Genomic DNA, 15,283 nt, shown 5'->3' with positions numbered 1-15,283 from the left:
GACAAGGGGACGGGGCGGCAGGGAGGTATGCTGCCACCCTGACAGACCCTTTGCTAACGGAGCGCCGATGGGGGCGGGGGCAGAGCGGAGGGAGGGGTAAGTGCACCCCCCCACCCTTAAAGTCAACCCCCTCCCGCCTTCGAACTTCCCCCGCCTAGTTCCCTCCACATCCCTATAAGGCAGCTTTCTGTGTTTCTAATGCATTAACACCTTTAGGCTGCACACTTATTTCAGAAGTAAGCCCAGTTGGAATCCAACCTTTGAAAGTTCTCTGTTTTTCCTGTGGGTAGTTTAGAGCTCCATGCTCAAGACTTTTGGAAATTACATGGAGTGATCGATTCTTTCTGACACAGGCGTGTATTGTCACCATATGAAGCGCTGCAGGAGACTGGAAGTAGCACTTAGCAGTATTGTCACCGCCAGCTGTGAATTGATTCTCTTGTGTTCCACCTTGACTGTGGAAGGGGGAGGGAGAGAAAGGATGAAGTGATGATTCATGCGGTTGATGGGAGAAGAGACAAGGAAGGAAGCTAAACACAGAATGTCAGGGAGATGCGAGGAAAATTGAAGTATCTGGGTGGGTTGTGGTTAGAGACAGAAGGGAGTCTTAAGCTGATTTCTCATAAAGAAACCCAAGAATGGACAATGGGAATCGAAAGAGGAAACTTGTGGACCAGGTCAGTCATTTTTGCTACAGAGTCTTCTATCCGATTGTCTCCAGGCCACAGGTTTCTCATAATCAAATGGGGAAAGTCTAATGTAAGCTAGAAATACACTGGTGTAAGGGGTGCATATTCTACACCACTATTTTGTAGTCATATTTAGTGAGGGGTGATAATGACCATTCGGTGGAGTTCTTGGGATAAGATTGATTAAATATATACTAGCTTAACCCACGCAGAGCAAAAGCACGTTAGTACTTGATTGCTTCCCTCACCCCCTGCCACAGCCTCCCTCACCTCAGAGATCTCTCCACCCTCCTCTGAGCTGCACTCCTGCTCCTCCTCCTCCATCCAGTTGCTACCATCTCCTTCACCTTCTTGGTCACTCCTCCATCCCTCTACTCCATCCCCCTCACCCCTCTTGGCCGCAGCTGCAGTGTTGCTGGCACCTATTGGCCAAGCTGCAGCCCCCTATCCCCAGAGACCTCCCTACCCCCGGGGAGCCCTGCTCCTCCCCACAGGAGCAGCAGCAGGTGACCAGGCCCTTTCTCACTGCCACCACTGCCATGGCCGCTCGTTCCGTTGAGGCCGCCGACAGGCCCGGGCTCATCCCTTGCCTGCCTGCCTCCTTCCGCCAATGGCCCAAACAGCAGCAGTGGTTGACTGGGCCCTTCCTTGCTGATGCCACCATGGCCGCTCTTTCCCCTCAGGCCGCTGACAGGCTGGGGTCCATCCCTCAACCTTCCTTCTTTCTCTGTTCCCCTCCCTTTCTCTCCCCTCCAGTCGCTTTCCCCCTCTGTCTGTCTTCCCCTTCTCTCTCTCTCTGTCCCTTCCTGAGTTAACAGATCTTGTTCATCTCATTTCCTCATCTAATTCACACAACGGCAGCCTCCTTCTCCGGAAGGGGTTCTTTCCTCCCGCACAACCCCTCTCTTTGCAGACCCCTGCCCACTATCCTTTAACATCTTCCGACCAGTAATAGTTGCATTCCAACTGACCTTAACCATCAAAGGCTCCTCCTCCCTATCTGCATATGGAATCCCCACTGCCCAATCGGGTGCTTTTGCTCATGAACTCTTGCGAGAGCTGACACACACGGGATTAGTCATGGGTATGCCTTAGAGAATTAAATATATAGAAGATTGTTATCTGTCCAGAGCCTTACCAGGTCAAGCTCTACAGATAAGCCCATGAACTTGGTTTTGATCCCAGCATACAGCCTCGGCACAAAACAAATGACATTCAAACCTGTCTTAGTGATGTTTTTGACATCTTCTCAAGAACTGTTGCAGTGACAACTCAGATTAAATGATATCTGAACATGGTATTTTTCTCCCCACCCTCACCCCCGCACTATGAACTGCTGTAAATAAGAATTATCATTTTGGATGAATTATGCATGAAATCTCTTTTATCACAGTGACGGCTGATCAGCTCTGGAAAGGAGTTCTGGCAGAGACTGGGGCCAGTGGAAGGAAAGGAAGAGGGAAGAGGACCAAGAGAAGGTTAAAGAAGGATCTCAATAGAGGCCAGGTCATTGGGGAAGGTAAATTCATAAAAGAAGCAAGACTTCAGGAATCGCTTCATTCATGTAATTTGTAGTGATACTCTCACTTACGAAGACCTTAGTTCTAGTAATCTTGCTTCCTTTGAAAGGGAAATATATCTTTTTGAATGATGTTTGTGTTGCCTTGAATTCTGCGTGTCAAAATTTGACCTGCCACAAACACCATTAAGAGGAAGCTAAACAATTTGTGTTGGTGGTGTGCAGGGCAGCCTTTCATGAAGCAAGATGAGGCAGTCGCCTCCAGCAGTGGATTATTGGGCTGCCACAGGACTGCAAGATCCCACCCCCTCCGCCGCCCCCACCCCCGCTGCCTTTGGAATGGCTTTTCAGGATCTCTCTGACCAGTCTTCCCCGTAACAGGGATTCCTGGATGTTGTTGACTACAGCTTCCAGGATCCTCAGTTGCAATGGCCTTTGACTGTGGATTATGGGAGTTGTAGCCACCTAATGGTGCATAAGGGAAGTAACTTGCCTAGGGAGCAAGAGGCTGCTGGTTTGAATCCCCGCTGGTATGTTTCCCAAACTATGGGAAACACCTATGGGAGGAGAGCTGGTCTGTGGGAGGAGCACTGGTCTTGTGGTAGCAAGCATGACTTGTCCCCTTTGCTAAGCAGGGTCCACCCTGGTTGCATATGAATGGGAGACTACCTGTGAGTACTGTAAGATATTCCTCTTAGGGGATGGAGCCATTTTGGGACGAGCATCTTGGTTCCAAGTTACCTCTCTGGCATCTCCAAGATAGGGCTGAGAGAGATTCCTGCCTGCATCCTTGGAGAAGCCACTGCCAATCTGTGTAGACAATACTGAGTTAGAGGGACCAAGGGTCTGACTCATTATATGGCAGCTCCCTATGTTCCTACCTATATTGGGCAGCAGCAATGGAGGAAGATGCTCATACTGCATGAGAGTTGGCAATGGTGAACCCCTCCTGTATTCTACCAAAGAAAACCGCATGGCTCTGTGGTTGCCAGGAGTCGACACCGACTCAACAGAACAACTTTCCTTTAGTCAACAACATCTAGGAATCCCTGTTACAGACAACACTGACACTGACCTTGGCAAGCTTTGCAAGGAGCACCTCTCCTTACACGCCTTGCAAAAGTTGCAAGAAGCACAAGGAAAAGAGACTTCTGGTAATCACCCCTCTTCACTGCCCCACTTTTAAAGCTTTCCCCCCACTAGGGGCATGGGGCAGGGCAACGTTTGGCACCTCACCTCAGGTGCCCCAATACCTTGGGCTGCCCCTGGCTATGTGAGGTACCAGATTGGTCTGGAGAAACAGGAAGGATCCTCAATGGTAAGGATCCTCCAAGGAGGGTTGGAAATACCCTAATGCAGGCCTGCTCAACTTAGCACCCCTCCCCCCAGCTCTTTGTTTTATTTTATTTTTTAAAAAAATATTTGTACCCTGCTCCTCTAGTACACTACTGCTCAGTGTGGCTTACAACAATAAAATAGATACAATAAAATTAACCAATTTAACCAAATTAAGTAAACAAGTTAAAAGTCAGTTTAAAAACCACAATCAGTATTAAGTTTCAAATTAAAAGTTACTTTAAAACCTACCAATTGAGAATTATAAGAACTAAAGAACCTACCAGATATAACCAAAGATGGAGCATTAAAAAGCCTCTTTAAAAAGATGTGGTTTTAGTTTTTTAAAAACACTGAGGGAAGAGCATGGCGAAGCTCTTCGGGGAGGGCATTCCAAAGCCAAGGGACCACAACCGAAAAGCCCCTGTCTCTGGTCCCTGCCAGCCGGATCTCTGTTTGTGGCAGGGCCATGAGCAGGGTCTGAGATGCTGAGCGGAGGGCCCTGGCAGGTTCATATGAGCGATTGCAGTCCGACAGGTACCCTGGCCCCAAGCCATGTAGAGCTTTAAAGGTCAAGACCAGCACCTTGAATCTAGCCTGGAAGCAAAGCAGGAGCCAATGAAGCTGCCGCGAGATGGGTATGATATTCATAAAGCAACTTGTGCCCATGAGCATCGTTGCAGCAGCATTCTGGACTAGAGCACATTGCCATAGTCCAATCTGGATGTTATCAACGCATGAGTGACTGAGGTCAGATCCGACTTCTCCAAGTCGTCGGATCTGTTGTTGTAGGCCAACATCTGCAGGAGGGCCGAAATCGAGCAGCCCTGCCCTAATGGCATTTGGTAGCCCAGTTGTACCTCGGAAGGTTTGCTTCCTGGTTGGATAGACCTATTGTGGGTATAGAATAGTGGCTTGCCAGCATGTGGTAGCACCATATATATCTTTTCTCATTCACAACGAAAATGTCTCAAGGTTTTGGATTTCCTCTCCATTACTAAATGTAAATGAGCTCTTAACTCTTGAAAGTTTTGCCATCCCAAGTTGCACTGAAGATGGGTTATAGCTTAGGTTCTCTCATCTTCCTCAGCTAAATGAGAAGCTAGCTATTAAATAAGATGGATGAGTCAATTGCCACATGGCTATGAATATTTTTGATGATGTCATGACATTTTCTCTTCTGATTCGAACCATATTGGCTTAGAAGTAAGCTCTGGTGACATTCCTAAGTGCTAAGTGGAGGATTTGTTGTATAAAGGCCTGTTTGGGTGATGCTTTGCCTGCCAGCCCCTCCCCATGATAGTGTGCATGTCTTTCATTCCGCTCTGAGGTCCCGTTTCATAATCACATAGGGATGTGGTTCATCCCACAATATGTTGTGGGATGAACCATACCTCCATGCCAATATTAGGGGACTTTTGCTTGGCCCCATGGCCTTTGGGGTGTCTTAGAACTCTATTTTGGCCCCCATGTTGTTTAACATCTATATCAGGCCTTCCCCCCATCTGTTTTTGAACTACAACTCCCATAATCCCCAGCCACAGTGGCCAATAGCCATGGGAATTGTAGGCCAATGTCTGCACGAGGGCCAAAGTTGAGCAGCCCTCATCTACAAGAACCAGCTGTGACAGATCATCCGGAGATGTGGGCTACAGTGTCAGCAATATGCAGGCAACACCCAGCTCTGTCTCACTATGTCATCTGATCCCAAGCAGGCAGAGGAAATTCTGTGCCCTGGCTTGGAAGCCATGATGGGCTGGATGGTGGCTAACAAGCTGAAACTTAATCCTGGAGCTGATGGTGGTTAGTAGAAAACCTGATGAGGGTATGGGGTTTCAGCCTGTTCTAGGTGAAGCTGCACTCCTTCTGAAGGAGCAGGTTTGCAGCTTGGGGGTTCTCCTGGATTCAGTGCTGCTTCTAGCAAACCAGATGACAGCTGTGGCCAGGAAGACCTTCGCTCAGCTTTGGCTGCCACCCTTCTTTGAGAAGGCTGATCTGGCATCTGTCACCCATGCCTTAGTCACATCACGTTTGGGTGATTGCAACGTGCTCTATGTGGGGCTGCCCTTGAAAGATGGTGCAGAATGCGGTTGCCAGATTGATTTCTGGATCCGCACACCGTGTGCATATTATGCCAAGGGAGGAGAGCTGGTCTTGTGGTAATAAGCATGAATTGTCCACTTTGCCAAGCAGGATCTTCCCTGGTGTGCATTTGAATGGGAGATGTTTGAGCACTGTAAGATATTACCCTTAAGGGATGGGGCCACGCTGGGAAGAACACCAGCCTGCTTGCAGACAGCAGGTTCCAAGTTCCCTCCCTGGCATCTCCAAGATAGGTTTGAGAGAGACTCCTGCCTGCAACCTTGGAGAAGCCGCTGCCAATATGTGTAGACGATACTGAGCTAGATGGACCTATGGTCTGACTCCCTCTATGGCAGCTTCCTAAGGCACTGCTGGCTGCCTATTTGTTTCTGGGTACAGTTCAAGGTGCTGGTTATTACCTTTATAGACCTAAACAGCTTAGGCCCCGAATACTTCAGGGACTGCCCAGCTGCATCAACCCATCTGTGGCTACCTTCAAGTCATTTGGTGGCCACTCAGGGACGGGCCTTCTCAGTTGTCGCCCCGAGACTTTGGAATGCACTTCCCATTGACAAAAGACTCTCCCCGTCTCTAGCAGTTTTTAAAAGATCTTTGAAGACTCATCTTTTTAACCAGGCCTTTGAACTCTTGTAATTTTAATATTGTAAAATATTGTATTGGCTTTTGGAGTTTTAATTGATTTTAATGTTTTATTTATTTGTATTATTTTATAGTTGTGAACCACTCCGACTTTGGTTTGGGGCGGTATATAAATGTATCAAATAAATAAATAAATCTATCAGCTGGGAGGGCTCTGCTCCACATGCTGACACCTGCCGAGGGTTGTTTGTTGAGTACGCTGGACAGGACCTCCTCGGTAATTGCCCCCAGGCTGTGGCACTTGCTTGTGGTTGAGATCCACATGGCTCCCTCTCGGCCACCCTTCTGAAGGAATCCGAAGGCTGCCCTTCTTCTCCAGGCTTTTGCTCAATGACTCCCACCCCCCGCTCTCTTTTTAACATAGCTGTGTGTTTGTTTTGTTACTGTGTTTTTATTGAAATTTTATTACTGTCCGTTTGTTCTTCTTGTTGTTAACTGTCCTGGGATTTTTGGACGAAGGGCGGTATAAAAATATAATTAAGTAAATTGAAGAGCAGCATCCCAACAGGGTGGTGGGGAGGATGGGTGGATCCTTGGGAGTGCTTGCTTCTCTATCACATTGGGCAGGGCTGGCAGACACAGTAATCCAGTGTTATTAATTATATTTGAGATCTTTTGATGGTCCCCCCCCCCACACACACACACTGTTTTCCTGCTAGCTCTGCGGTGGGTTGTCTTTGTAGTTGCACTGCTGTTTGATATTTTTGTCAATTTTTGTTTTACTGTTGTTGTAAACCAGTTTGAAACCAATTGTGGTGGAAGGGAAGATAGAAGTTATGTAAATAAATTTTGTGAGTCTGTGCACACATGCTGTTTTGCTTAATTGAAACAGAATAGAAATTGAATTATTATTATTATTATTATTATTATTATTATTAATAAAATTAATAATTAATTGTAGTTTTAGATCACCTTTTCTGAAAATCGGTTGTAATTTCATATCAGAATGTTCATTTTACAGTTCCAGCCTATTCACCACTAGAACTATAACCATGCATTTTGGGGGTACAAGTGACAAGTATTCCTGTTTTCTGGTACCTTCAGGACGCTCGGGATTCCTTTGGCCTGGTCTCAATGTTCCAGTGATGAGGCAAGGAACAGTCCAGGCAATTGGTCAACGAGGTAAAGAGGAGCAGGAGATGCTGCAGACTGAAAGGATCCGTCAGCGGGATGAATGGGATAAAAGAAGAAAAATGAGGGTGAAGAGAGAGAGAGGATGGACTGGGAACTCCTGGGGAGGTATCAGTCTAGGACCACCTGATCCGGGTCCTAATGGAGGTAAGATAACTATGGGCAGTGAGGAGAACACTCATTTGTTAAATGAAAGAAGCCTACTCTAAGCCTACAACGACTCAGATCAGGGTTTCTCAACCTTGGGTTCCTAGATGTTATTGGACTACTACTCCCATTATCCCCAGCCCCATTGGCCTTTGAATGAGGGGAAGAGTTGTCCAGAAAATCTGAGGACCCAAGACCGAGAACCCTTGACTTAAATCATTGATTGATTTAGTTCAGTAGTTCAGCTCTGACTGGCAGTCTCTCTCTTTCTCCAGGGTCTCAGGCACATGCCTTGCCTTTAGCCAGCTATAGGAGATCCTTTCCACTGATGATGATGGAAATTGAATCCAGTACTATTACTACTTATATACTGCTTTTCAGCAGAAATTCTCAAAGCGGTTTACATAGAAAAATAAAAAGGCACATAGGGTAGACACCAGCAATAGCCACTGGAGGGATTCTGTGCTGGAGTTAGATAGGGCCAGTTGCTCTCCACCTACTAATTATTAGAGAATCACCACTTTAAAAGGCACCTTTTAAATTGACCTTCGGCATGCAAAGCATGAGCTCTATCACTAATCTGTAATCCTCTGGGTTCCTAGGAGTCTATTGCATTTCTTGTCTCTTTGCTGCCGCCATGTTTTGCTGCATGCTATGGGATTTTGCAGTTGTATTGCCTCTGCTCCCCTTGAACACTAGTTTGCCGCACAAGCCACATCTACTGCAATCCTGCCTGCTCCAGGCAGCAGACGCTCACCTTCCTCAGTGCTGTGGTTGGGATTTACACCCAAAGTGGGCAGAATTTCATGAGAATAGGCCCAAGATCTGGAGGCCTATGGAGAAGACTGACCTGAAGAAGCCATACACACTTTCGCCTAGAGACTGCCATATGGTTCTTCTTGCAGCCCAAGGCTAGCATGCCTGTGCTTTCTTGGAGGTTCCCGACTTTGCGTCCCCAGAGCTTGTTGGTCTACAACTCCCATATTTCCCAGCTACGATGGCCCAAAGGCCATTTGGCTGGGAATGATGGGAGCTCTGGGGACACAAAATTGGGAACCACTGTGCTAATGTTTTGGGAGGAGACGGGAAAATGAAGTCTATATTTTCACATTATTTTTTTATTTCCAGTAAGGGTGGAAGAGTCCCTTTTTATATGTGCATATTGTGGGTTGTGTATACAACAACATGTTAAGAAGGTTCAGAAACTAGAACAAAGTTTAGTGGGACTCAATGGCTATTGGTCAGTTTCCCTCCCAAGGTCACAAAATATCTCACAACTGCCCTCCATGTTGTTGTTTTCAAAACACAACATGAACTGTGACTTCAGTAAGTCCTACATTAATCTAGCAAGTTGGGAATGAAAGGGTTGAGGTTTTAGAATTCTTATGCCAGACCCCATGGGACCCACAACTCTGCCCCAGCTATAAGGTATATGAAGCTGCCTGAATGAATGAATGGATTTGTTGTTACAGTCGTGACCAGCAATCAAAACATAAAATGGAGGGGGGGAAAGTAAAATTTAAAAAAAAAAAAAACAGGACTGGGTAATAGAGTATCAAAACATTAACCAACTGCTCCTGTATCAGTTTGCATGCTGTAGCACAGAATGTTGCTCTGTAATTGCTGAATACTGGTCTGCCAGAAGAAAGGAAGTATAATACTCTTCTGATCAACCTGGCATGTTTTTTATAAGTAGGTCAATCCAGGCAATGCAAATGTCCCTATAATCAGTATAAAAGCACATGTGAGATGGACTCAGTATTGCCCGAACTGCATCTTAAATCTGCCATCCAGAATGGCAGAAGGCAGGGCGTTAAACTGCACCAGCAAGAATGCTCTCCTGTGGTTTAGAGTGGTTAAATTTGTACGGTACACTGCCGGCTGAAGGTAGTATGAGAAACCTCCTGGAATGAGACCACAGAACCCTGTGGTTGTTTGGTAGAATACAGGAGGGGTTTACCATTGCCTCCTCCCGCACAGTATGAGATGATGCCTTTCAGCATCTTCCTATATCGCAGCTGCCCAATATAGGTGTTTCCCATAGTCTGGGAAACATACTAGTGGGGATTTGAACCCGCAGCCTCTGGCTTGCTAGTCAGGTCATTTCCCTGCTGCACCATTAAGTGGCTCGACTAAGGTTAACAAGACTTAAATCAGATTGCTACTCCATATCCATAATACGTTGTTCAATAATTTCTTTGGTGGCATCATGTCCAATGAGATTAGATATTGTGGAGAGAAGCCATATCTGCCCAATTTATCATGAATGCTCTTACACCAATTAGAATGGAACTCATCTTTCAATACCAAGGGGGCCAGACTCTGATGGCAAAAATATAATTTGAACCAGTAATTAAATGTGTGAAGCTGCTCCTGGGCCTCAACTCTGGTTAAACCCACCTCTAAGTGTAGGATGGCATTTGAAACCCATCTAGGTACCTGGAATGTGGCACGAAGGAATCTAGACTGAACAACTTCCATGGGTTTGAAGTTGCAGGTGGAACAGGTCTGGACCCCGTATAGCATCTGTGCCAGTGTTTTGGCCTGGTATACCATGAGCAGAAGGTTCCAAGTTCCCTCCCTGGCATCTCCAAGATAGGGCTGAGAGAGATTCCTGCCTGCAACCTTGGAGAAGCCGCTGCCAGTCTGTGAAGGCAATACTGAGCTAGATAGACCAATGGTCTAACTCAGTATATGGCAGTTTCCTATGTTCCTATGACAGCTGCTGGGATAAAATAGCCTCCCCTAGTATGGGAAAATAATAATATAGCAGATGCACTCCTCTGTGCACTTGCTACAGCATGTTCACATTGTGTACCCCATGTACCATTTGCATGGAAAACGATGCCCAAATACTTATAGCTCCTAACCTGCTCAACGATACTCCTGTTAATTTGCCATTTGTGTTCTTTCGGTCTTTTGGCCAATACCATAACCTTAGTCTTTGGGGTATTTATAACTAGAGACTCATATTCGCAGAACTGTGTAAGTCTTTGAGGTGCTCTCCTTATGCCAACCAATGTCCTCGATAGTATAGCCGCATCACCGGCATAAAGTAGGATTGAAATGGGTCTGCCTGCTAGCTTAGGCGGATGAAGGTTGGAATTACCCAGAAGGGGAATTTAAAACATAATATAGAAATTAAACAGAAAAGGAGCAAGGATACATCCTTGCCTAGCCCCCTTCTACGTGGCTACAGGTTCAGACATATGACCTTCATTAATTGCATTTTACTCTCAGTGAGGTGTTTTCATAGAGCATACGGATAAGCAGAAGTAATCTTGGGTCTATGGAGGATATGGAGCTTAGGGGTGTGCACGGAACCAGTCCGGCACTGGGGTGGGGGGTTCTAAAAAGAATGGGGGGGGCTTTACTCACCCCTTCCAAGAAAGTCCGTATTCTATGTATTAATCGGGCGGCAGGGTGCCGCCCGCTTCAGTCTCCGGCGCGGGCTCCTTTTTGTAAACAATCGGGCGGCAGGGTCGCTCCCAGTCCCTGCCGCCCGCCCTCCTCAACTTTAAACGTCAAGCCGAGCAGGCCTCCCTCGGCTGGCGGCCGCCCCCTGTAGGTATCAGGGGGTTCCCCCCTCCCCGCTGCCCCCTTCTTGAAAGATGGTTCCCCCATTACCAAGGGACGGCAGGAGAACTCCCTGCCGTCTCCTTCCCCCTTGCCGGCTGGGCTGCAACTGGCTTCTAGGAAGCCTTTCGCGCGCTTGCGCGAAAGGCTTCCTAGAAGCCAGTTGCAGCCCAGCCGGCAAGGCAAGCGGACGGCAGGGAGCTCTCCCGCCGCCCGCTCGCTACAGTAAAGTAAAGTAGCGAGCGGGCGGCGGGAGAGCTCCCTGCCGTCCGCTTGCCTTGCCGGCTGGGCTGCAACTGGCTTCTAGGAAGCCTTTCGCACAGGCGCGCGAAAGGCTTCCTAGAAGCCAGTTGCAGCCCAGCCGGCAAGGGGGAAGGGGACGGCAGGGAGTTCTCCTGCCGTCCCTTGGTAATGGGGGAACCATCTTTCAAGAAGGGGGCAGCGGGGAGGGGGGAACCCCCTGATACCTACAGGGGGCGGCTGCCAGCCGAGGGAGGCCTGCTCGGCTTGACGTTTAAAGTTGAGGAGGGCGGGCGGCAGGGACTGGGAGCGACCCTGCCGCCCGATTGTTTACAAAAAGGAGCCCGCGCCGGAGATTGAAGCGGGCGGCACCCTGCCGCCCAATTAATACATAGAATACGGACTTTCTTGGAAGGGGTGAGTAAAGCCCCCCCCCATTCTTTTTAGAACCACCCACCCGAACCAAAACCACCCCGTGCCGGACCGGTCTGGAGGCCTTTAGAATGGCCTCCGAACCGGTCCGTGCACATGACTAATGGAGCTGCCTTCTGCCAAGCATATCCCAGCTCTACTTGGAGACGCTGCCAGAGATTGAACCTGGTGGCTGTGGACCACCTCTAGCCGCAAAGGCAGGATGCCTCTAAATACCAGTTGCAGGGAGTAGCAGCAGGAGAGAGGGCATGCCCTCAACTCCTGCCTGTGGCTTCCAATGGCATCTGGTGGGCCACTGTGTGAAACAGGATGCTGGACTAGATAGGCCTTGGGCCTGATCCAGCAGGGCTGTTCCTGTGTTCTGGGACCTTCTGCATGCAAAGCAGATGCTCTATCACTGAACTAAGCCCCATCCTTGCGAAGCACCTCATACGCTGCTTAGCAGTTCACCTAGTCCAGCATTGGCTAATCTGACCGGCAGTATCTCTCCAGGATCTTGGGCCCAGCCTTTCCAGTCACCTGCTGCTCTAACTGGAGATGCCAGGAATAGAACCTGGGACCTTTGGCACACAAAGCATGTGCTTTACCACTGAACTGCGGCTTCTCTCATTTCCCAGTCTTTGTAGGGATTTTTGCATCTCCGTGATGGCATTGGCTGACTGCTGTATAAAATACTGTTGTTCAACAGCATGAATATTACTTCCTTAATGCTCGAGAAATGCAGCGATGATTACATTTGACTGATTAGAGAGAGTTTGTTTTTCTGACAGCCATTTAAAAGCAAGATGGCTTTTTACACTGAATTGTTATGACTGATTTGAAAAGGCTGGGATTCCCCACCACCACCCACCCCTGTTTCCCCCTAGCTGTACAAACACATGTACCAAATAAGTCTTGTACTTGTCTGCAGTGATTCAGAACAAGCAAGCACATTGTCTTATATTTTGTCATTCAGAATACTCAATTCTAAAAATAATACCCTACTGTAGTGTGGAAATGATGAAAGTAAGCCATTTATAACCTGGGGACTCCGGTTAGTGTTAAAACACTCCCTAATCTACACACGGTTGCTCAGCCAGCCTTCAGTATTCCTGTAGCTGACTCTATGTACAAACGCACAATGCGGAACTTAGCCAAAAATGCCACCAGCTGTACATAATCTCTTCGCTTCATAATATGGTGTGCCCATTTTAGCATGTTTCAGAACTTTAGAGTTCAAAAGGGATAGAATAAACACTTGGCTGGGTTCACACAATCACTAGGTTGTTGTTTAAAAATGTAATCAAGATTAGTGAGCCCAACGGTACGCATTGTGTGAACTCGGAACTTCCAAGCAATCCTGGTCAAACTGCTCCACATAATCAGCATTTAACCAGGATAGGTAACCCGGTTTCCATGCCAGTGTTGTACTGGACTAGGTCGTAGTAAGTCTGTTGTGGTGTCGTCCAGACTTTATTTGTTGCATCATTGTTTTGTTAAAAATATTAAATTATTCAAAATAAATTACTGCTTTTCAACAAAGTTCTCAAAGTTTACATAACAAAAGAAATGAGAAAATAGCTCCCTGTCCCAAAGAGACCCAGTTACTGTCTAAAAAGAAACACCAGGGTGACACCAGTAACAGCTACTGGAGGGTCTCCATGGGAGGGATAAACAGAGCCTAATGATCATTGACATCTCCACGGTTTAATCCTCTTCTAAACCCTAAACTCTTCTGAACAAGTGTCATCTCCCTATTTTTATTTATTTGTTTACTTACTTACTATGTAAACTGCTTTGGGTACTGCTATGTAAACTGCTTTGGGAGAGGAGAGCTGGTCTTGTGGTAGCAAGCATGACTTGTCCCCTTAGCTAAGCAGGGTCCAACCTGGTTGCATATGAATGGGAGACTTGATGTGTGAGCACTGCAAGATATTCCCCTCAGGAGATGGAGCCGCTCTGGGAAGAGCAGAAGGTTCCAAGTTCCCTCCCTGGCTTCTCCAAGATAGGGCTGAGAGAGATTCCTGCCTGCAACCTCGGAGAAGCCGCTGCCAGTCTGTGTAGACAATACTGAGTTAGATAGACCAATGGTCTGACTCTGTATATGGCAGCTTCCTATGTTCCTAACTTTTGTTGAAAAGCGGTATATAAATGTTCGCCATCATCATCATCTTATTTTTTGGCAGCAACTTCCATATGTTAACTGTGCGTTGGATGAAGTCCTTTTGTCTTTCCGGAATCTACTGCCGATCAGTTTCATTAGGTGACCCTGAGTTGCACTGACTCTTACTTAAGCAGTGTTAGAGCACCCATAGCCCTTCAGCTGGGCCACACCTTCTTGTGCTGATGCTGCAGATGACTGGCACAGCACATGTATTAAGCAGCTGTTAAAAGAGTGTTAACAGCTGCTGCTAAAAGTGCCTCATGAAGGGCCTATGAAGGCAAGGGATCTCCAAGTAGCTTCAGTGCATTTAAGTTCGGCCTAATCACACAACTCTTGATGTAGTGTTTGGAAGATAACACACATGAGTGACGGATGCATTTTTTCTTACCCAACAGAAACCTACGAAGATTTTGACACTAGAGTGATTGAGGTAAGTGCCGCCAAAAATCTTCAAGGATGTGCCCCTTCTGTGTAAAAGGCTGTCTGTGCTCTCCTTCCTGTTGTCCTGTTGCTCTTTGGTAATAGTAACAAGAACTGGACAAACCAATTGTCTAATTCCAAGACTTTCAAAGATTAGATTAAAACATGTTGGTGACTAATCATTTCTTCCTACTCATCCCCCTGTTTTCAGTGCTCAACATAACTTTAGAGACCATTTTGTATATTACGCAGAGGGAAAGCCAGCATATAATTAGCAGGGATCAGCCATCAATTTGAACTCCCTGATTATTACAACTCTGTGATGTATGTGCTTGCAACATGTTTGTTGTATTTTAGATGTGCAGATATCTCATCTTGGGCGTACACCTAAAAATGAAATCTGTGAAATGCGCTTCTTACCATAACTGACTGTTTCGTGAAAATACCCCAGGAGCATCTTTCAGATTCCATAAAACATTTTGAAGTCATTGTGCATCTGATTTTGGTTTTTTTTAAGTGCCTTCTTTGAAATGTGTTCCAAACAGGAGCAACTTGAAATTGCATCCTGTACACAATTAACTATGTATTGAAGCTGGCAAATTGCTGAATTCAATGTTGGAGCATTTCCACTGCTGGTGTCAGTTTGGCTTATTGTTACTGGGGGAAGGTAGAGATGCTCACTAAAATTGCTTAACAATGAGCTGAATCACAATTCCATGCTGGTGAAAATTTGAATTTCAAAACAGCCTCAGCATTCTCCCAATGGCGCTTTAACTATTTCTGGGGAAGGAGGCAAAAGGGAAAGACAGGTGCATGAATAGCAACACACTTAATGCTAGTTGCTAGAGAAGACTTAGCATCTTATGGAGTTTGCTGGTCTTTTTCCACAGTGCAGATATTTTACACAGT

The 15,283-nt window shown here is 46.8% G+C and overlaps 1 protein-coding gene across 2 annotated transcripts in view; it reads left to right on the top strand.

Moving 5' to 3' along the window:
* MRPS5 (mitochondrial ribosomal protein S5) overlaps window positions 1-15,283 on the top strand; it is a 65,837-nt gene that overhangs the window by 12,259 nt on the left and 38,295 nt on the right. For both annotated transcript variants that reach the window (XM_053313718.1, XM_053313725.1), the window contains exons 3-5: window positions 2,083-2,208; window positions 7,330-7,563; window positions 14,350-14,384. In XM_053313718.1, the coding sequence (XP_053169693.1) occupies window positions 2,083-2,208; window positions 7,330-7,563; window positions 14,350-14,384 (395 nt within the window). The remainder of the gene's footprint in view (window positions 1-2,082; window positions 2,209-7,329; window positions 7,564-14,349; window positions 14,385-15,283) is intronic.

Source organism: Hemicordylus capensis, chromosome 1 (assembly GCF_027244095.1).
Source record: "Hemicordylus capensis ecotype Gifberg chromosome 1, rHemCap1.1.pri, whole genome shotgun sequence".
Lineage (NCBI taxonomy): Eukaryota > Metazoa > Chordata > Lepidosauria > Squamata > Cordylidae > Hemicordylus > Hemicordylus capensis.
Note: the sequence above shows the minus strand (reverse complement) of the source record. Positions and strands in the feature narration are given on the sequence as shown.